Raw genomic sequence first — 24,651 nt, 5'->3', positions numbered from 1 at the left:
TTAAGTGGGAAATAAACAGTGTACTACCATGTTGATATATTACGTTATATTACAATAATTCGTCAAAAGAACACCTTTAATTACTATTTCGTAGCAATGTAGTCATCTTTAATCATTGTGAATCACAATTGATCAAAATAGAGACATTTTCGGTACAAATATATTTTATCGAAACAGAAGGTACATTAAAATAAAAGGCTCTGGAAGTTACTGTATAACACAACAGTAAGGAAATAAAACATCAATAGATTATTAAAACATAGCACACGTTATATAATTGCATTTTATAATTAATATGTTCATTATATTGATTATATTGAAGACGTAGAATTAATGTCTGCAATCCTGTGAGAAATATTGTGCAATGACTTTACAAAGATGGCGGATTAACACGTATATTCCTGTTGTTTTTTTTTATGTTTAATTATGTTTTTCTTCTCTCGCCAACCTGTTACAAGTTTATCGCATTTCAAAGTCACATTTCGCGCTGTCAATGGGACTTATTTTTTTATACAATATAACTACTAGCATATAAAGTGTCACAAGCAACGTTGATCAATTGTTTTTTTTAATCCAAGAGCATTAATTTTCGTGACGTCAAAAATAGACTAAATATAGAGACTCGGACAAAACAATGTCATTTAATGACGTCACGAACAGGATCTTCATATCACTAGACCGGTGGGAAGTATGTGAGAAACATCTGATAATTTTGTTTAGTAAGGTTATATTGTTATAATGATGAGCAAATGGAAATATCAATTGTTGATTTTTCTGTCTGCTGCTATTATTCTGTACATTGTATTGGTTTACAACAAAGCTAACGTCGTCTTATCTGCAATTTGAGCAACATGTTTGAAGCTTTGAAAGTATCAAAAATACACTTCAGACGAACCAATATGGTAAACTACTACATTATAATTTCTCATGATTTGAAGGAAAAGATGTAATAAAAAAGAAATATCACTTATTTATTTCTTAATGTTCAATCAATTGAAAACGTCTTAGCATAAATTGAGAATTTCACTAGATTCCCCAAATTGTCCTTAAGTATATAAGTAATATGTTTTTAAAAATTACCAAAACATTCACAATAAATCGAAAAAATTACCAAAACATTCAAAATAAATCAAACACGTATGAAACTTCGTCTTGTGCTAAATTTGATCTATGCCTTGTAACTAAATATGATTAAAATATTTCTCAGTTTTAATTTTATATATTATCTGACATTTCATTGTTTCCATTCAAATTCAAGACATGATATATTGCGATTCACAACCTTATTAATCAGAGTTATTGAGATTGATAGAAATACAGTAGCTAAGGGGCTTTGTCTGAGGGCTTTTTGGGTCGTCAATGGGTATCTTCCCAATAAATGCAGTTTTCTCCCAACTCTTTCCTAATTCACGATTTTTCTTCCTAAAATGAGACAAAAAGACCCAATATAAGGCCGTTTTGAAAAGTCCCGATTACTTACGGTGAGAGTATCTTATTTAAAATATCTACGATATATTTACCTCTGTTGTACGTGGCACCTTATTCATATTTCTTAACCACAAAGGTCGACTAGTTGCACCTCAATTTTGCATTGAAAAGATAACATCTCAACTTTATTTAACATTTTTTTTGTAACTTTGCGTCGATGACAGGATTGGTGTGATCAAGATTTATTAAATACAAAAAACCATTTCCGAAATTACGAAATCTGTCAGATGATTTACATTAAAAACACAAACATGTCCAAATGTTGGGAATATATCACGCAATACACGGAAATGAATTTACCCAAAACGTTCATTCCACATATAAAATTAAATTATCATAACGCCCGCAGTTGACAATGGACAACTATACATGCTATGAATAGTTTGTATGTTATCTAATATTGTGCTTGACGTGTCACGTCGACCGTTCATTTCTATTTCTGTACCAGTTCTGGATTGATACGACTTGAAATACATGCCCTGTGCTATATCCTGTCTCGTTTTAATGTATTATCTCTTTAATATGACAATTTCATTAAAGTAGGATTTGATGAATCCTTATATTATCTTAATTACATTTTGAAATCACTGATGTGTGCCTCTTTTATCAGAATAAGTACAATCGCCCTGTAGGTCATTAAAACTTACCCAACAAACAGAAACAGTACTTAACCTGTTAATGTGTCGATACGACTATACGATTATATAAACTTCAAAGACAGGATAGTTTATGTTAAAAATACGACAAAGAATTTAAGAAGGTTTAAGTTATAAACTATGCATGTGTTTTATATGTAAAAGGTGAAGTACTACGAATTAAACTATATTGTATTTTATGAGGTGAGGAAAATCACGTCCTCCGAAATCGTTCGAGATGTCCGATTATGGGAGTTTGGGTAGGGATAAAAGAGGTCTTTTAATTAAATCGGTAACGATATGTTCGAATACGGAAAAGTGTTCTAGAGAATCATTGATTCTAGCAAAAATGATCTTTTCATTGGAATGCGATTTGACCGGATTGTGTGTCTTGTGGTACCTTGACCGGATTGTGTATCTTGTGGTACCTTGACCGGATTGTGTGTCTTGTGGTACCTTGACCGGATTGTGTGTCTTGTGGTACCTTGACCGGATTGTGTGTCTTGTGGTACCTTGACCGGATTGTCTGTCTTGTGGTACCTTGACCGGATTGTGTGTCTTGTGGTACCTTGACCGGATTGTGTGTCTTGTGGTACCTTGACCGGATTGTGTGTCTCGTGGTACCTTGACCGGATTGTGTGTCTTGTGGTACCTTGACCGGATTGTGTGTCTCGTGGTACCTTGACCGGATTGTGTGTCTTGTGGTACCTTGACCGGATTGTGTGTCTTGTGGTACCTTGACCGGATTGTGTGTCTCGTGGTACCTTGACCGGATTGTGTGTCTTGTGGTACCTTGACCGGATTGTGTGTCTTGTGGTACCTTGACCGGCTTGTGTGTCTTGTGGTACCTTGACCGGATTGTGTGTCTTGTGGTACCTTGACCGGATTGTGTGTCTTGTGGTACCTTGACCGGAATGTGTATCTTGTGGTACCTTGACCGGATTGTGTGTCTTGTGGTACCTTGACCGGATTGTGTGTCTTGTGGTACCTTGACCGGATTGTGTGTCTTGTGGTACCTTGACCGGATGTGTTGTGGTACCGAGACATAGAGAGTTCCCCCACAAGATACCCCACACGGACATGAAACATTGCCAACAAAAGCACGGCATAAATGCTATTGATCGGCTATGGCACCAGCGCTAGTATTATCTGTGGAACTCTTACATTTCCTTTACAAGATAGCGGGCGCATTCCTCGTCTACATGCGTGAAACTATAAGGTTCCCCATACATTTTAATGTTAAATTAAAACAGGAAAATCCCATTTCACTACCTGATAGTAACATCATTTTGATAGTTGTCTATGGTCAATATCCTTTTGTGAAATTGACTACATCATTGATATTGTCCTTGAAACACGTTCCCAAGGTTAAATTCTATTACCACACGTAACTGCAGGTTTCGCTTGTTGTGATACGGAAGTTAATGGGAAACTATAACGCATGTTTCGTATGTACCAACATCATCTTGAGGTATGCACGTGACATACTTTAGTTAAACGTTATATAAAAAATATACATACATGTACATATAACATTTGAATGAACATTGTATCACTACATGGGCGCATGCACAAGGTGTATGTCTCGTGTGACACACAAGAAGTGAAATGTATCATTCAAATGTGAGACGCGCGCACACATGAGTTTATACCACGCAGGTGTACATGCGTGTAATGCATGGTAATTTGTATGGCTAATATATATATATTTGAAGTTTTCATGCATATTACCTATAAATGTATGGTATGCGTGTATCGTGTATTTATGTAACCACTGTGAATGTTCTGTTGCTTTAAATATGATAGTTACATCTGGAGGGAAACGGTAAATAAAAATCATTTTGGTGCCATATATCGTGTCAATGTTACACACATTCTTTTGACAAATATTAAGTTGTGGTATTTTGTAAAATAATGTAAGGAAATGATTATCTATTAGCAAGTCTAATATATATTGCCAGGCCAATAATTGTAGCCAGGATAATAGTTGAAGTCAGGCGAATACGTTCAACCAGTCTAATAGTTGTAGCCTGGGCAATAGTTGTAGCCAGGCTATAGTTGTAGCCAGGACAATAGTTGTAGCCAGGCTATAGTTGTTACCAGGCTATAGTTGTAGCCAGCCATATATCTTAGCCATGCAAAAAGTTGTTGCCAGGCTATAGTTGTAGCCAGGGCAATAGTTGTAGCCAGCCATATATCTTAGCCATGCAGAAAGTTGTTGCCAGGCTATAGTTGTTGCAAGGCTACAGTTGTAGCCAGGCTATAGTTGTTGCCAGGCTATAGTTGTTGCCAGGCTATAGTTGTTACCAGGCTATAGTTGAAGTTTTCTACTTCACATGTACGTGTTCAACAACTTCCTGTTACTTTGCAGCACACAGAATAAGTCAAGAGTTGTTCCGGTATTCTCGAATTCACACTAAGTCAACAGAACTAACTCCATATTTCTTAATGGAACTAAGACTTGTTTCTTTTGTTGAAAAAAAAAATCAATAAACAAATACTGTTTCAGTCGAGACATGTTAAGGTATGTTAAAAGTCGCAAAAGCAAAAAAGAAAAGAAAAAAACACGATTTACGAAAATGTACTCTCAAAGTAGCCCATAAAATTAATGAATGACAGAAACATGCCACTATACATTAGATATGCTTACCGGATACGGGGTTAAATTCCAGAGTTTGTTTTGATTTAAAAGAAAACAAAAACTTTGAAAAAAAATCCAAACCACGATAATAAGATATGCAGAGTTGCGTAATTTGATAAGACATATTACATCATTAAAATTTTACAAGGAAGTACATAATTATTTATACGAAATGCTATCAAGAGCATGAATTGCACGTGGTAATTTGATTAGAAATTAAAACTTCTCATTATAATATACAGCAGTATAATGTGGCATTACTCATTCATTTGTTTTGTCACCATGAGAGCATATCAACTTTTTTAAAACGCTATCCTATTAATATTAAGGATTAATTCACCAAGCAATACAGTTAATTAATCCCACACGTACAGCACAGTATAGATATGATTCTTTATATAAATTAATAGCAATAAACATTGCTTGACGCTAATGAACACAAAAAATATATTATACAAACGCCTGGGTTTTAAATGTAACGCATTTATTGTCATGCTAATAGTGTGCCGTTACACCAGATGTGGATGATAGTTAAAATAATAAATAAATGTATACATTAACTCATATCCACATACGCTTTTACTTACAGATGTAGTAAGAGTAGTAAGTAATATGTTAGTGACACACTTTTATCACTTGAATATCTTACATGATAATGTACCAGATTGCAGTGTGCTGGGAACCACGACTGGTATCAATTTAAACCTGTTTATGATAACGAGACCAGATACATATATGTACCATTGACACAGACAACCAGCTGGTACATTACACTAATAAGTATCCCCATACCTACATACTCAGTGTTTGGTAGTCCGCTTTCAACATATCGTGTTCTGATGTAATGAGTATGGAAGCATTCAACATGTTGCCAGATATTATGTTCTACAAAATAATTATACATACGTTACTTCTATGATATACTAGGAACGATAAGACCGCACAACTTTACTGTGTAGACGAATATTTCCTTTTATGCAGGATAGTTTTAACAGTTTTTTAATATATACACAAATTACAATGGAAGGGGGAAACGAAAAAACCTAAATCTTACATTAATTTCTTTCCAAAGTATACGCTATTTTGCGGTTTTAAGTATATTTAAGTATCGATTTTAGAAAATTCCTGACGACAAAAGGTAATTTTATACACAATACGCATGCTTGTTTCATGATACACTATGGTAAATTAAACATTTGAAATAGAACCTTCACACTACCATATACAACATTGGTTGAAAACGTTATCATATATATATATATATTTATATTGCCTAAAAATATTTCCGCGTACTTGTATTTATGACACGTTTCAATACGGTAACAGATATTTCATTATGTAACAATTATCAAACAAGTTTTGTCAACTTACATGTAATATGTTAATTAATCGTGTAGGTGCGGATGGAAGCGCGCATAAGATCTTAGGAGGGAACTGGAATATTTTTAATTTCGTCATAAAAACTGCATGCTTGATTTTCAATTATTTCATATAACTGCATCCAGAATTCACGTCCCTATGATTTATCTATTTTTAGATGTGTTCTGAAAGATTAATAAGCATTACTAGATGTATTTACGTTATTTCGCAAGCATTATAAAATGTCAAGTATTAGTTATTAAGTGATGTATTACTAAGATATTTAGTGATGCATTACTAAGATGCATATATATGCAAGTGATTGATTCTTCAGTTCTAATCATGTGTTAAACGTCAGCATTAATCTGTTGTAACATGTAAATTAACGAATTATTTAAATCAGACGCAACAGTTTTTTCCATCACGAAAATCATATAATTTCACGTGAACCAGTGTATTAATGAACCTATCTATGAAGTCTTGAATTAATCCGTTTAAAATAATGAAGGGAAACCGATGTGTGCCTGCCTGTCACCCAAAAGGTTACATGGAGAAGAGTTGAATAAGCTTTATATGTAATTTGGAAGCATTGTGGCAGGTTTAAAACTATTGAGAAAGAGAATCAAAATATTGATTAGTTGCATTTCAACGAAAATACTAGTAAAACGAAAGGTATATCTTTAGCATAAGTAGCAGTATAATAATCAATGAATGTAAATATTAAGAATTACAACGATGTTAAATAATGACCGGCAAACCTCGATAGGTTCTGATATGATCTTTTCATCTAACTCTGATTTGATATTATAACTGGCAGTTCTGACAGTTACATCCGGGTTCTACATCCGGGTTTACTAACAAGTGTTTGAGAAGCACAGCACGGACTGTGAGTATGTGCAGTAGAGCAGTACCTAAACGCCCAGGTGATGAACCTATCGCGCCTTGCGTAATTAACCCACCATGCTAGTCCGATACAAATTCGTTCCAGAGCAGACATCGGGATATTTTGATGCCATGCTCCAGTGAGCATACGACGAAAGCTTGCCTCCTTAGTACACGCTATGCTACACGTATGCATTTTGATATAGTCGTTTGTAAAATTGTAGCCAGATGCTGCTTGAGTTGAGGTTCAAGGACAATAAAACACATGCAATTGTATCAGATATGTAGCCTCATTCCTTCGCAGGGCTTTATCAACACCCTAACGTCAGGTGCTGTTGTTGATGGGTAGGTTCAGTGGAGGCGGCGTTTCGCTTGTAGTTCCAAACACAAATATTTCATTCCTTGCTTCAGTGAATTTCAAAGACAAGATACCAGCGTAGTGCATTGCACAAATACACACTCTCTCCAATATCAGTGTTGATTGACAGATAGCGTGGCATCATCAGATATATTTCACATACATACTGCGTGACCTCTGAACTCCGCAGATGTAGTAAACCAACACAACAGTGTCGGGAGACATCTGTTCCGGCTAGTCCTATCATCAATACGAGAGGTATCATTTCTATCTCCAAGTCACGTGATAATCGAGGTCGCTGCTTTGTAGGTTTTTGTCCTAATTAAAGGTAACAATGTGAAGTGGAAGAATTTAAATAAGAAAGATACTTAATTTAGACTTTTTTTTACACTTGTTAGCTACACACGAATCAAAGTTAGTTTTTGCTAAATCGCGGCTCAATTTTCGATATTGACCACTTTTATTTGTAGTCATTTAAGCATTTGTTATATTGTTTAATAGACAATGTTACAGTTAATGTTAATTTTAGCTGCTACTCTTACGAATAGATAGATGCAGTAGTTTAACCTTTCCTACGCAATTTCATAGTATGCGGACAATCTCGCTTGATCACTCTCACGCACATTTATTTCATGGACAATCTCGCTTTATCACTATCACGCACATTTATTTTATGGACAATCTCGCTTTATCACTCTCACGCACATTTATTTCTTGGACAATCTCGCTTTTTTCATTCCCACACACTGTCTTATCTTGTGAAAAAACCGCTTTATCACTCTCAACCACTTTTTTTGTGTAGAAAATTTCGCTTTTTCAGTCTCATGCACTTCTTTTTTGCGGACTATTTTACTGTAATGAATAACCGCGGTCGGTCGTATACCTGTAATTAATCCTGTGCGTTAGCATCTCATAACAATTACACGAATTATCCTGAAATGTATTTCTCTCGAGATTATAATCATGTTCATAGTGTAATATTTACTCATGAGAGTATTTATCAGTAATACTCTAACCTAAGTGTACTCTTCATATATTTCAGAGACTAGATAATGGTATTTGATTTAAGTGTGTCAAAACTGATTTGATATTTAGGTTTTAATACGAGTCGTACTTTCTTTTGATGACCTTAACATAATATGAATGTCAGAACTTCATTCATTTAGCCACGTGTCCTCAACAAGTCGTTCTTTAAAATCCTAGACATCATCTCAAATTATCTCTAATCTAAATAGTTTTACCAATGGAAATATCATATCCACAAGGCAAATTTAAACAAAAAGCCTACTTCGGCTGACATTTGACTTTCCATATTAAAACGAACGGAGGCGATATTCACGGATGAATTATCTACCAATAAATGTGTTTGTATCTGTAAACAATTTAGCTCTAAAAAAACTACCGTATGTATCCTCAAAACAGTGCATCTGAATACATTTAAACAGTTTGATAACATGTCATTTACTGATGAGATCTGAGGCACGCGATTATGTTTCCTAAAAAAACGATATGACAAAGGACTGTAAAGAAAGTTCCATAAACTACTCCTCCCGAATGCCTTTGTATATCAACAATTGTTCACCCTGTATATGTCATACAAAAATATACATTTCAGTATCTCAAAGATATAACTGCATTTAAATCAATTATGGCTGTAGTGAAATTTAAACACGCCTTGAAGTAATGTTAACGATCCTTCGATAAAATTGGAGCCAGACAGAAATATTAAATTTTGTTTGTCTCAATATCAAATTTTGTTTGTCTCTATATTAAATTTTGTTTGTCTCAATATTAAATTTTGTTTGTCTCAATATCAAATTTTGTTTATTTAATATTAAATTTTGTTTGTCTCAATATTAAATTTTGTTTGTCTCAATATTAAATTTTGTTTGTCTCGATATTAAATTTTGTTTTTCTCAATATTAAATTTTGTTTGTCTCAATGTTAAATTTTGTTTGTCTTTTGTATAATCCCACAGCAGCGTTAGTCTCTAATGTGCTGTCGTTGCCAATTTCTAATATTACGTTCACTGTAGGTCGCAATAAACGAACAGTATACTTATTTCAAATGCATTACAAAGTGAAAGTTTTAAAGACTATAATCGTATTCAAACTATTCAATTGATATGTTGTTTTTTCTAGTGAAGTGCAGTAAGAAATATTGCATTTAATGTAATAGCGAACATTAAGCTGCACGAATGCCAAGACTACAAACGCTTTCTACGAACACATAAATCACACCCATCAGATTATATTGCTAAGATAACGTCAAGCATTTAAATATATTAACTACTCCATAGTATACCCATACAACTTTGATGAAAATAATAAAATGAAATATTGGCAAATATTCAAATGCAATTTCTCAAACAAGTATTCAATTTAGAATAACATGAACACGTTTACCTATTTAGATGAAACATCACATATGACTCAACAAGTAAAGACTGCTGTTTAAGATTTACGTCGATTTAATGTGTTGATGTTATCAGAGGCAGCATTTTAAACAATTAATTTCAAAATTTAATTAAGAAAGAACTCATGAGTGTTGTTTTCTCTAGATTTAAGTACGGAATGCCCGGGAATAACCCCTTTGAGCGTCCTAACACCGTGTTGCCAAATAATTTGATTTGCTTGTGCATTAACCAGCAGAATGTCAAAGATAATCATACCCCAGAGCAGTACACGTTGTTCATCATGATTATAGTTATGATTTACTACTAAATCATACTTTTGATATTTACCTTTTCCTGCGGTGTTACGATGAAGCATAATTAATAGATTTTTTCTTTTAATTACACTTTCTTATTTTTACTTTAAAAGAATCATTCAATTTTAATCAACTTATCTTTAGAATACTGTATTATCAAATTATTACTTTACTTAATATACTGTATCTTTTGAACAATCCTTACAGACATGTTATTTCATTAACAGTTTGTAGATATTTAGTAAATTCATTACCATTCGCATCGATTGAAGATCATAGCGTATTAATAAATAGTTATAGTTATACATAGTTAATAGAACTTACCTTGATGCATACTTGTATTTTGCCCTTCATATTCATGTATATAGATTCAAGGTGAAATTGTTTGGATATAATATATGTATGTATCTTTTTTTCAAAATCAATTGTCATTCATAGATTGAATTTCGTTAATCTTATGCTAATGTCATGTAGTTATATAAGGCAATACATTATTTAATCGATCGATAATAGATTCTTATTTTGCAATTGATCAAATAAACGACTTTTTAAAATATCGATATATATTTGAATAGTTTTTTTATCATACTATCAGTCTTTTCCGGAGCTTCTTAATGTTTAAAGTTATAATACTCTACATTACTCTCAAAAAGTGACGTTATTCATATCTTTACTTTATAATACAAATATCTAAGAAAGAAAAATCTTAAGCACAATCTTCGCTGCAGCTGTCACGCAAAACAAAAATGTATTACACGAACAATTTTAAAATGGCAATATCAGCAAAGGAACTCTTTAATTCATCTTGAAATCCTAGAAATATAAGAGTAAATATCAATCAACCATGTGTTTCAAAAAGTGTTCTTTGTTATCAATGGCACACGCGAAGATCGATCTTGGTCAAAATCCCGTTCTCAACATCATAACACAACAAAATAAACCCATAAAATTGCACAGCAAAACGAAAGGCAAAATTAATCCTTACAAAAATACCAACTCCATGCCATGTGTAGGCAGGATTACAAAAATACCAACTTCATGACATGTGTAGGAAGGATTTCAAAAATACCAACTCTATGCCATGTGTAGGTTGGATTTCAAAAATACCAAGTTCATGACATGTGTATGCAGGATAACAAAAATACCAACTCTATGCCATGTGTAGGTTGGATTTCAAAAATACCAACTCCATGCCATGTGTAGGCAGGATTACAAAAATACCAACTCCATGCCATGTGTAGGCAGGCTTATGTCTACAGCATGTGGCAGTTATGGAAGGTTTCTTGTTGCAATAAACACATAACCTATTAGTTCTTGTATCTTTAACTCAAAATACAACTGCTTGTCCTCGCTGTATAAATAAATGTATGAAGTAAAGTTTTTTTTTCATAAAATGCCCGTCTCATTTTCATACGTTGCTTAATGATATCCATGACCAGCTTCAAAAGCACATTGCTTCTTTCAAATTCCAGCTGAAAGTCGCTTTGAACTACGTGCTATCTTTTGATGGCATCAGGGAGTTCTTTGACGACGATATGGGTAAAAACAAAATGCCGTAGCCATGGTTAAACAATCATGGTTAATAATTATGTTCACGTGATGCCCTACTATTTACCTAACATAGAAAAAAATATATCCTTTGTGGTTTTAATTGTTACCTAACATAGAAAAAAAGAATATCGTTTGTGGTTTTAATTGAATTTTTTTTTCGTGAACAAATTAATTATTTCGACTTTATTGACATAAAAGTTTTATAACATTACTGCCACAAGATTGAATCTACGTGATATTTCATCACGCATGCTGTTGTGTCCATTGTGTCAGACTTTACTGGCATATATCGTCATGTAATTATAAATGCCATATCTATCTTTCGTTTGTGTACAGTTGACCTTTCACCTACATAGGGGATAAGCATTGTGGAAGAACCATACGACGACTGCTGCAGGTCTAAAATGCGTGGTATATATTCACTTTGTCAAACAGAGTCTACATGCATGTGCCCTCAGTTAATTAATAAATGCCATATTTGTCTTTCAAGATATTGTGGATAGACATTGTTGGGAGAACCGTAAGAGCACTGAAGAGGTTTAAAACACATATCCGTTGTCACAGTTCCGCAACACACGTATAACGGCTATAACGATAAAGGTTTTTGTGTGTGAAGTAATGGAAGCGCTACTGGAAAAGTTAACCTTTACAGAATGGATAATAACGGCTTCTCAGGGATGACTATCACAGAATTGCATCATGCTATATGTATATGGCTGTCAACTTGTCTCTGGATTGTATATATATATATAGTTGGAATATCAAGACCGTTTACTACTATCTATTTCCAATTCGAAAAACACTTTATTTTTCTTGCGTTAATTCACAAGACTACTCGAAAATTACCACGAGAATATTTGTTCTGAAATAAGGAACATTCATTAATGCTTGATGAGCGAGATAAGTCCTCGTAATAACGACACACTGGAAGAGCACACATTAAAATTGAGAAACTGCCAACATTACAAAACAAATGAAAAAGTTATGAAGGAAGAAAACATTGAGATTTTTTTAATGACATCGAAATCCATCAAGACGATCCAGAAGAATAAACTCTTAATTTTGTTCCGACACTGATAGTGAATCTTGCTAATCGACGAAACCTATGAATTTAACCTAAATGCGAGTGATAGCATGATCTCAAAACGAGAATCGGGGTAACGAACACGCCGGAACAAGGTATTACAAATATGTAGGGGTAACGAACACGCCGGAACAATGTATTACAAATAGATATATTCACTAATGTGATCAGTATATGATCATAATATTTTCCCAAACATAAGCTTGCATCTCTCATAACCATGTTTCACGGATTTCCTCTGGCTGTCGATATCTAGTAGATGCTCCTCAAGAATACGTGTGACGTTTAGCAAGTCCAATACATGTTTAACGAGTCCATAGTTTATGCTTTAGCAATCTTAGTTCATTTCGTTGTATGGACATTTTTTAAGAAATTTGAGACGAAGACAATGATGGAAATGTTTTACCCTGCATGGATGGATACAAATCAGGCAATATTTTAAGAAGATAATAATAACATATTTTAACGTATGTAAATGATAAAAAGTATTTTTGTGATAAAAATTGTAAAGTTCGTTTTTTGTAATTTTTATTAAAAGTCTCCATGAAAATCTATATTTTGTCCCCTCGTTTGTCGATTTTTGATGAGAAATAATTTCGTTTTTTATGCCAGTATTTTATGTTACTTTGCTCTAGGTGATCATATTCTTGATGATAAAAAAACTAGGGAATATCGAAAGAAATGTTAATGTTAACCCAAATCGCATATCAATACACCACTGAGAGTGAATAGCAATTTTTTTCATTGTGTATATCATGATTGTCCCTTAGGTATCTATTTTTTATTTTCACTTTTCCTTCGGGATGTATGAGAGACATATATCAAAACAAGTCTTCCAACTTTGACGATAGTTTTATGTGCTACATGCTCACCTTGTGTAGGAGGTCATGTCGTCAGTCTGGTTAAGGTCATTTAGGTTTGCGTGTGTACTTAAGTATACGAAGGAAGTCGGCTTAATGTTTCCTTCGTCAATGCAACAACATTGACGCCGACTTCACGTGATATGGGTCCATATAGTAGGAACAGTGTTTCACTTACACGTACACACGTGTGCGACACGCACGCAGGATTTATATTGCAATGAATGACATATTGAGCTTTCATTGGATTGGATCGGATTAATATGACATTACAGGCGATCATTATCAGATTAAATTAGCCAAATCATTCAAAAATGAAATAATTGATCACATACTCAAATAATCATTTTTGTCATAAAACTACATCACTATCATTTAGATGAATGGCAAATAATATGCTTGTGTTGCTTAGGTACTATTCAATATTATAATCCTGGAATTATTAGTCTATTTAGGTAGACTTATCGTGAATTATATCATTGGAAAAACGAAGACGTTAGTCTGATACATTAAACGAGCGCGCGTTGCGATAGTAACGATACTAAACGCAAGTGCAGGGACCTACCAAATAGACTGATCCGATGTAGGTCAAATGTTGTACCATTTATTAAATGTAGATTAAACAGGTTCAGGGAAAGACTGTTTAAAATACCATTGATTTATATCCCTGTTTGGAAGTATTGTTTACGGAATGTAGAATTTCTTTTCTTTTCCATTATTTAACTAATGACAATTACTCAACAACGGCTCACAAGACGTGCTGAATACAAGCCCGGTATCATTGACTCTGTATTTGTGAGTTTTCCTCCTTGATGAGCCGTTACCTGCAATCAACTGACTCAATCATCTCGCCCAGGTAGACTAAACATTACTTGCTTCCTGTCAAAACAGATCAAGACGGAGATAAACTCTAACAAGGGGGAAAAGTCTCACATTCCCGCATAATGGTACCTTTGTTAGCCCCACAAATCGCACAGATCATTCCGTTTTCGCACTCTATATTTAAAATTCTACCTTAAACTTTATTGGAAGTATTTTTTGTCAAACGCGGAGGTGTTTCATGTATTGGGTTTGTGAAGCGTTGCATGTAAAGCTAGTCGACAACGCGTAATAATCGCATTGTGTTCGCCTTGTACTCTTAGACGGCGTTCGTTGTGACTGTATACGAGCCGATAATTGGCTTGATCGAGAGATATGTTCTTAGCATGACGGAATGTCTCTTTACTTACAAAGAATCGGAGCACGATTGTATCTCCGTTTTAAAAGTGGAATATCATTTTTGTAAGCTAATCTAGGTCTGTTTGTCTGATAAGGAACCTTAGGTCCGGATGGTGTATGGTTACAACTCGTGTTAATTGATAAAAACTCACATCAGGAATATAACTAATTAAAAGCATTTCTCAAGCAACAGATTGTAGTCTCTATACAGGCAATTGGCTATGTTTGCAATTAAATATAGTTATAGGGTTTAAATGATGTCAATTATATGTTGTTCAATTTTTCAACAAGATCAAACTTTGTTTAAATCATTTACATGGACATAGCCTGCGACGTAACTATTTAGTTATTTTCTGCTACACTGCATGAGATGATGTGTCGGGAATTACACACAAACACGTATGGAAGATCGGTTTTTCTTTTTTTCTATTCACTTCAACTATTGTCATTTCAGACTAACCATGGCTGGGTAATGTTACCGTTGTGAGAGATTAAAATCCTTCTTCTCACGCTAGTTTCTGTCTGCTTTCTTAGTGTGTCGTACAGTACTATATTGTCATCTTATGAATAAAATACAGTTTAAATCAACGCTATATATCCGAATGAATCATAAATGATATCCCTTGGTTATAGGTATCGCTTTTGTGTTATATAATAGAATATGTCAGAAGTAGCCTACTCTTGAACAAAGGATTAAAAAAGGAGAAAAGTAAAATACCTCATTAAGTTATCTTTGAAAAAGGAAAATATAGGTGTTCCGTAAGAGTGAACGAATTAATTAGCAATCAATATAGGAGCATAATTAAATGAACGATTGTTCTGCACAGCAAACACGTATGGCAATGCCAATACGAATTACACACAACTGGCCTATCCTCCAATCATCTGACATTACGATATCAGAGAGTGTTTGGTATTAAAGTCATTCCAGAATGTATACATATAATATTTACACACAGACGGCGAATATTTGTATAGAAGTCTACTAGGAACAAATTAGGAAGTCAAAATCTAAAATATGAACAGGAAGTGAACTTAGAAACCCTGATCTAATTCCGTATATATTGGATAAAGGATATTTCTAAAAACCGCCAAAATGTGTTAAATGAAATAAGTTTCAGGGCATAATACCTTAAGGTATACTGTGTATATTTAATTCAATGTTGCTAATATTTCGCTGTTGTCAAGGTCAAATAAGTTCGCGAGCATAAAATTCTGTAATATTTAACAGGAAATCATGTCTGTACAAACTGTGTCATACGAATCGTTCCTTCTGTACAGCTTTTGTTGTTTTTCGTGGTTGCTATTGAACAACGAATACAAATACAACGGATATTACTGTATGTACTAATGTTATACTGCTGTTGAACACGCTAATCATGAAAGTTTGTACCCGCGAAATAATTGTGAAAACTTTAAACCACGAAAGAAACTACACACGAACATTTATAATTATATATGAACATATTCACGGGTATCATAATTTACATAGCAAGTATAAACTGAGTATTTATTTTAGCAATGTATTAAATGGCCGCAAATATTATCGACTATTCAGTTATCAAGATTTAGTTTATCGGGAGGTGAAGTCGCTTTCATTTCAATGTTTCCCTTTTGTCTAAATTCAATGTGAAGGAGGAACATTACAGGAGTTACCACGGACCTGTACTACAGTCAGCCTTGTAATCAGACTAACACAGTGTTAATGAGGAATATTACAGGAGTTACCACGGACCTGTACTATAGTCAGCCTTGTAATCAGACTAACACAGTGTTAATGAGGAATATTACAGTAGGTAACCACGGACCTGTACTATAGTCAGCCTTGTAATCAGACTAACACAGTGTTAATGAGGAATATTACAGGAGTTACCACGGACCTGTACTATAGTCAGCCTTGTAATCAGACTAACACAGTGTTAATGGTGAATATTACAGGAGTTACCACGGACCTGTACGATAGTCAGCCTTGTAATCAGACTAACACAGTGTTAATGAGGAATATTACAGGAGTTACCACAGACCTGTACGATAGTCAGCCTTGTAATCAGACTAACACAGTGTTAATGAGGAATATTACAGGAGTTACCACGGACCTGTACTATAGTCAGCCTTGTAATCAGACTAACACAGTGTTAATGAGGAATATTACAGGAGTTACCACGGACCTGTACTATAGTCAGCCTTGTAATCAGACTAAGTGTTAATGAGGAATATTACAGGAGTTACCACGGACCTGTACGATAGTCAGCCTTGTAATCAGACTAACACAGTGTTAATGAGGAATATTACAGGAGTTACCACGGACCTGTACTATAGTCAGCATTGTAATGAGTCTGACACAGTGTTAATGAGGAATATTACAGGAGTTACCACAGACCTGTACGATAGTCAGCCTTGTAATCAGACTAACACAGTGTTAATGAGGAATATTACAGGAGTTACCACGGACCTGTACTATAGTCAGCCTTGTAATCAGACTAACACAGTGTTAATGAGGAATATTACAGGAGTTACCACGGACCTGTACTATAGTCAGCCTTGTAATCAGACTAAGTGTTAATGAGGAATATTACAGGAGTTACCACGGACCTGTACGATAGTCAGCCTTGTAATCAGACTAACACAGTGTTAATGAGGAATATTACAGGAGTTACCACGGACCTGTACTATAGTCAGCCTTGTAATGAGTCTGACACAGTGTTAATGAGGAATATTACAGGAGTTACCACGGACCTGTACTATAGTCAGCCTTGTAATCAGACTGACACAGTGTTAATGGGGAATATTACAGGAGTTACCACGGACCTGTACGATAGTCAGCCTTGTAATCAGACTAACACAGTGTTAGTGAGGAATATTACAGTAGTTACCACGGACCTGTACTATAGCCAGCCTTGTAATCAGACTAACACAGTGTTAATAAGGAATATTACAGTAGTTACCACGGACCTGTACTATAGTCAGCCTTGTAATCAGACTAACACAGTGTTAATGAGGAATATTACAGGAGTTACCACGGACCTGTACTATAGCCAGCCTTGTAATCAGACTAACACAGTGTTAATGACGAATATTACAGGAGTTACCACGGACCTGTACTATAGCCAGCCTTGTAATCAGACTAACACAGTGTTAATAAGGAATATTACAGGAGTTACCACGGACCTGTACTATAGTCAGCCTTGTAATCAGACTAACACAGAGTTAATGAGGAATATTACAGGAGTTACCACGGACCTGTACTATAGTCATCCTTGTAATCAGACTAACACAGTGTTAATGAGGAATATTACAGGAGTTACCACGGACCTGTACTATAGTCAGCCTTGTAATCAGACTAACACAGTGTTAATGAGGAATATTACAGGAGTTACCACGGACCTGTACTATAGTCAGCCTTGTAATCAGACTAACACAGTGTTAATGAGGAATATTACAGGAGTGACCACGGACCTGTACTATAGTCAGCCTTGTAATCAGACTAACACAGTGTTAATGAGGAATATTACAGGAGTTATCACGGACCTGTACTATAGTCAGCCTTGTAATCAGACTAACACAGTGTTAATGAGGAATATTACAGGAGTTACCACGGACCTGTACTATAGTCAGCCTTGTAATCAGACTAACACAGTGTTAATGAGGAATATTACAGGAGTTACCACGGACCTGTACTATAGTCAGCCTTGTAATCAGTCTAACACAGTGTTAATGAGGAATATTACAGTAGGTAACCACGGACCTGTACGATAGTCAGCCTTGTAATCAGACTAACACAGTGTTAATGAGGAATATTACAGGAGTTACCACGGACCTGTACTATAGTCAGCCTTGTAATCAGACTAACACAGTGCTAATGAGGAATATTACAGGAGTTACCACAGACCTGTACTATAGTCAGTCTTGTAACCAGACTAACACAGTGTTAATGAGGAATATCACAGGAGTTACCACGGACCTGTACTATAGTCAGCCTTGTAATCAGACTAACACAGTGTTAATGAGGAATATTACAGGAGTTACCACGGACCTGTACTATAGTCAGCCTTGTAATCAGACTAACACAGTGTTAATGAGGAGTATTACAGGAGTTACCACGGACCTGTACTATAGTCAGCCTTGTAATCAGACTAACACAGTGTTAATGAGGAATATTACAGGAGTTACCACGGACCTGTACTATAGTCAGCCTTGTAATCAGAATAATACAGTGTTAATGAGGAATATTACAGTAGGTAACCACGGACCTGTACTATAGTCAGCCTTGTAATCAGACTAACACAGTGTTAATGAGGAATATTACAGGAGTTACCACGGACCTGTACTATAGTCAGCCTTGTAATCAGACTAACACAGTGTTAATGAGGAATATTACAGGAGTTAGCACGGACCTGTACTACAGTCAGCCTTGTAATCAGACTAACACAGTGTTAATGAGGAATATTACAGGAGTTACCACGGACCTGTACTATAGTCAGCCTTGTAATCAGACTAACACAGTGTTAGTGAGGAATATTACAGGAGTTACCACGGACCTGTACCATAGTCAGCCTTGTAATCAGTCTAACACAGTGTTAATGAGGAGTATTACAGTAGTTACCACGGACCTGTACTATAGTCAGCCTTGTAATCAGACTAACACAGTGTTAATGAGAAATATTACAGTAGGTTACCACGGACCTGTACTATAGTCAGCCTTGTAATCAGACTAACACAGTGTTAATGAGGAATATTACAGGAGTTACCACGGACCTGTACTATAGTCAGCCTTGTAATCAGGCTAACACAGTGTAAATGAGGAATATTACAGGAGTTACCACGGACCTGTACTATAGTCAGCCTTGTAATGAGATTAACACAGTGTTAATGAGGAATATTACAGGAGTTACCACGGACCTGTACTATAGTCAGCCTTGTAATCAGACTAACACAGTGTTAATGAGGAATATTACAGGAGTTACCACGGACCTGTACTATAGTCAGCCTTGTAATCAGACTAACACAGTGTTAATGAGGAATATTACAGGAGTTACCACGGACCTGTACTATAGTCAGCCTTGTAATCAGACTAACACAGTGTTAATGAGGAATATTACAGGAGTTACCACGGACCTGTACTATAGTCAGCCTTGTAATCAGACTAACACAGTGTTAATGGGGAATATTACAGGAGTGACCACGGACCTGTACTATAGTCAGCCTTGTAATCAGACTAACACAGTGTTAATGAGGAATATTACAGGAGTTATCACGGACCTGTACTATAGTCAGCCTTGTAATCAGACTAACACAGTGTTAATGAGGAATATTACAGGAGTTACCACGGACCTGTACTATAGTCAGCCTTGTAATCAGACTAACACAGTGTTAATGAGGAATATTACAGGAGTTACCACGGACCTGTACTATAGTCAGCCTTGTAATCAGTCTAACACAGTGTTAATGAGGAATATTACAGTAGGTAACCACGGACCTGTACGATAGTCAGCCTTGTAATCAGACTAACACAGTGTTAATGAGGAATATTACAGGAGTTACCACGGACCTGTACTATAGTCAGCCTTGTAATCAGACTAACACAGTGCTAATGAGGAATATTACAGGAGTTACCACAGACCTGTACTATAGTCAGTCTTGTAACCAGACTAACACAGTGTTAATGAGGAATATCACAGGAGTTACCACGGACCTGTACTATAGTCAGCCTTGTAATCAGACTAACACAGTGTTAATGAGGAATATTACAGGAGTTACCACGGACCTGTACTATAGTCAGCCTTGTAATCAGACTAACACAGTGTTAATGAGGAATATTACAGGAGTTACCACGGACCTGTACTATAGTCAGCCTTGTAATCAGAATAATACAGTGTTAATGAGGAATATTACAGTAGGTAACCACGGACCTGTACTATAGTCAGCCTTGTAATCAGACTAACACAGTGTTAATGAGGAATATTACAGGAGTTACCACGGACCTGTACTATAGTCAGCCTTGTAATCAGACTAACACAGTGTTAATGAGGAATATTACAGGAGTTAGCACGGACCTGTACTATAGTCAGCCTTGTAATCAGACAAACACAGTGTTAATGAGGAATATTACAGGAGTTACCACGGACCTGTACTATAGTCAGCCTTGTAATCAGACTAACACAGTGTTAGTGAGGAATATTACAGGAGTTACCACGGACCTGTACTATAGTCAGCCTTGTAATCAGACTAACACAGTGTTAATGAGGAATATTACAGGAGTTACCACGGACCTGTACTATAGTCAGCCTTGTAATCAGACTAACACAGTGTTAATGAGAAATATTACAGTAGGTTACCACGGACCTGTACTATAGTCAGCCTTGTAATCAGACTAACACAGTGTTAATGAGGAATATTACAGGAGTTACCACGGACCTGTACTATAGTCAGCCTTGTAATCAGACTAACACAGTGTTAATGGGGAATATTACAGGAGTTACCACAGACCTGTACTATAGTCAGTCTTGTAACCAGACTAACACAGTGTTAATGAGGAATATCACAGGAGTTACCACGGACCTGTACTATAGTCAGCCTTGTAATCAGACTAACACAGTGTTAATGAGGAATATTACAGGAGTTAGCACGGACCTGTACTATAGTCAGCCTTGTAATCAGACTAACACAGTGTTAATGAGGAGTATTACAGGAGTTACCACGGACCTGTACTATAGTCAGCCTTGTAATCAGACTAACACAGTGTTAATGAGGAATATTACAGGAGTTACCACGGACCTGTACTATAGTCAGCCTTGTAATCAGAATAATACAGTGTTAATGAGGAATATTACAGTAGGTAACCACGGACCTGTACTATAGTCAGCCTTGTAATCAGACTAACACAGTGTTAATGAGGAATATTACAGGAGTTACCACGGACCTGTACTATAGTCAGCCTTGTAATCAGACTAACACAGTGTTAATGAGGAATATTACAGGAGTTAGCACGGACCTGTACTATAGTCAGCCTTGTAATCAGACTAACACAGTGTTAATGAGGAATATTACAGGAGTTACCACGGACCTGTACTATAGTCAGCCTTGTAATCAGACTAACACAGTGTTAGTGAGGAATATTACAGGAGTTACCACGGACCTGTACTATAGTCAGCCTTGTAATCAGTCTAACACAGTGTTAATGAGGAGTATTACAGTAGTTACCACGGACCTGTACTATAGTCAGCCTTGTAATCAGACTAACACAGTGTTAATGAGAAATATTACAGTAGGTTACCACGGACCTGTACTATAGTCAGCCTTGTAATCAGACTAACACAGTGTTAATGAGGAATATTACAGGAGTTACCACGGACCTGTACTATAGTCAGCCTTGTAATCAGACTAACACAGTGTTAATGGGGAATATTACAGGAGTTACCACGGACCTGTACTATAGTCAGCCTTGTAATGAGATTAACACACAGCATCACCATCTTAAAGTCCCTGGAATAATAATGAAGATTCTGTACGTTTTATCTTTCCGGAACCTCTGGTTTTACCTGTGATTTAGTGAGAGGAACATGACGGTTTCCATTTGTTTTGGAGTCTATTCGGTTACTGCTATTGTCTCTGTGTATCGATTAGTCTCTACGTGGTGACGCAATGGTACAATTTCTCTGGTTTACTTTAAAAGCCAATAATTGAATCGTGATTTCGAATTCGTCTTACGGGAGCCGTTGTACTCACATCTACAGTTACTTGTGTCGTGCTCGGTAGACGTTAATTTCAATTACATATAAAAGTAATGTTATGCAACAACAAACAACGTCGTTCAGACCTCGTGTTCATTCATTTTAGATGCCCAAATAAAACTCATGTGGTCTTTATTCTCCATGTTCTAATGACTAAGTAGAGTATCTGGGTTCCTTGGGCAACCCGACGGCTATCTAAATGACGTAGGGAGAGTATACAAACTAAATTAAGTCCTTCCATTAAACTAACGTCAAATCCTGAAATCTAAGATTATTATTGAAATCCGTATACAATGGCATTCGATAAGATGTTAATCAAAACAACAATTTATTTCAAACTATATTAAAACCATAACGTCATATAAGAATGGTCGTAAAGCAAACATCTTTTCTTGACTACGAGTCAGAAGCTTTGATCTAAGGAGAGGGCTTTCATAGGTTTTGCCTGGTGCCTTTTTCATCTAAGATCTGAATAATAAAATATTTTTGCAATGAAAAAGTCTTGATCGTTACCTCATAGCGTAACGTCATATATAGTTTAATACAAGACTAGCCTTGTTATTATTGCGAAATTACGGTACACAAGCCTAGCCTAGTCCAATTACAGGGAATACAAACGCATCTTTTGTCTTGATGACAGGTAATTTTCACAAAGCAATTATACAAAACTACACCTGAGGTTCCTGACTACACACGAATGCTTACTTCATACCCTAAGGGCATTGGATAACATGGATTCCTACTGCAGAATTGTTTGATTTCACGGGATTGATATTTCGCGGTTGTCCTATTTGGATCTAGTTCGCGGCTTTAACATTTAACGCCTTTTCAAACATTGGAAACACATAAAAACAGATATATACAAATGTAGTACCTTCACGCGGTTACCTGTTTATAACGTTAATCATGGAATATTCCTTTTCGTTCTGTAATAAATTACCGCGAATACAGTGTATATAATATCCAAGCGAATATTACAAAATATACAGTATACCGAAATGGCACAAATACAATGTTACATTGACATCCCAACTGAATAGATAGAGGAAAGGTATGATTCAGTCATTTACAATTGGAATGTTTACAAAACATCCACTCGACAATACATAATGATGATCTCGTATCCAATCATTAACTGTACATTAGTTGCATTCCGTACGAACAGCAAAGTGGTTCGGCCAAGAGTAAAGATTAAAAGAACCATACTGCGCATCACTAATAGCGGCTCAATGCACGTGCATTAGTTATTATGCATGTTGCGTTAAGCGCAGCGTAGGTGGCTTAGCAGAGAAATGTACCCGTGTCTATTAATGAGCACAGATGCACACAATTTATTTTCAAAGACTTATAAATGGGACATGTGTTAGCACTGGTTACTCAATTACTCTCTTCGGCACGATCTATTTGTGCGTATCTGTGCGTGTGGGTTCACGTGCACTATAAGATGCAATATAGTTTGCACGATCTTGCTGTATGCTCCGCTGTCGTCGGAAATACCCGAGTTAGAAGCGAACATATCCGAACAACCGTCGAAAGTCTACGAGTATCCGAGAGATGTAACCGAGTCGAAGACAAGCGATCAACCGTCGAAAATATCTGGAATCGGATTTCACCGAATGACTGCAGACGAAATAGCAGAGTAAACGGCGATACTCGAGTGGAAAAATTAACGTAATAAAAAACTAAAAAAATTAAAACGTCATGAATACAAAGTAAGTTGCAGACATTTTCTGTTAAATGTTCACGTAGTCGTTTAATGTAATCAAATTTAATCCACACAACGCTATGACCACGTAATCAACTTAGGATAATTTATCAACTTATCATCCATTGTTATGTATGTTAGACTACTTATCGAAGGTTAAGGGACAATTAATGTACCACGGGCATTAACTGAATCTTCTGTGAGTATCTAAAGGCACTCCTTACAATAACAACGAGGCACTTTTGAAAATGGCTAGTGAAATGGAAGCTTTGAGAGCTTTGACCTTCAGAGTAGCAAAACGATCAATACTAATAAACCCACGCTTTGTTACAATATCGCACACACAATGAATTGTAAAGGCAGGGTAAATCAAAGTATTTCTGACATGTCAAATTTATTTTAGAAACTTTTTTTTTTCTCACATCTAATGA

At 35.7% G+C, this 24,651-nt stretch overlaps 2 protein-coding genes across 2 annotated transcripts in view; both read right to left on the bottom strand.

The window, feature by feature from the left end:
• LOC117343508 (polycomb complex protein BMI-1-like) overlaps positions 1-24,651 on the bottom strand; it is a 62,046-nt gene that overhangs the window by 21,525 nt on the left and 15,870 nt on the right. The window lies entirely within an intron of this gene.
• Positions 1,287-3,170, bottom strand: LOC117343377 (oocyte zinc finger protein XlCOF6-like). The gene is made up of 2 exons (XM_033905718.1): positions 2,524-3,170; positions 1,287-1,422 (listed from the first exon to the last, which is right to left on the bottom strand). Exons 1-2 carry the CDS (start codon positions 3,168-3,170, stop codon positions 1,287-1,289), a joined length of 783 nt encoding a protein of 260 aa, XP_033761609.1.

This window comes from Pecten maximus, chromosome 15, assembly GCF_902652985.1.
Source record: "Pecten maximus chromosome 15, xPecMax1.1, whole genome shotgun sequence".
Taxonomy (NCBI): domain Eukaryota; kingdom Metazoa; phylum Mollusca; class Bivalvia; order Pectinida; family Pectinidae; genus Pecten; species Pecten maximus.
This window is presented reverse-complemented; position numbering and strand designations above follow the sequence as displayed.

Coding starts and splice junctions, on each gene's coding strand:
- LOC117343377 (XM_033905718.1), bottom strand. CDS start 3,170: ATGTCTCGGTACCACAACACATCCGGTCAAGGTACCACAAGACACACA. Junction 1,423..2,523: donor AGATACACAATCCGGTCAAG/GTACCACAAGAC, acceptor GTCTCATTTTAG/GAAGAAAAATCGTGAATTAG.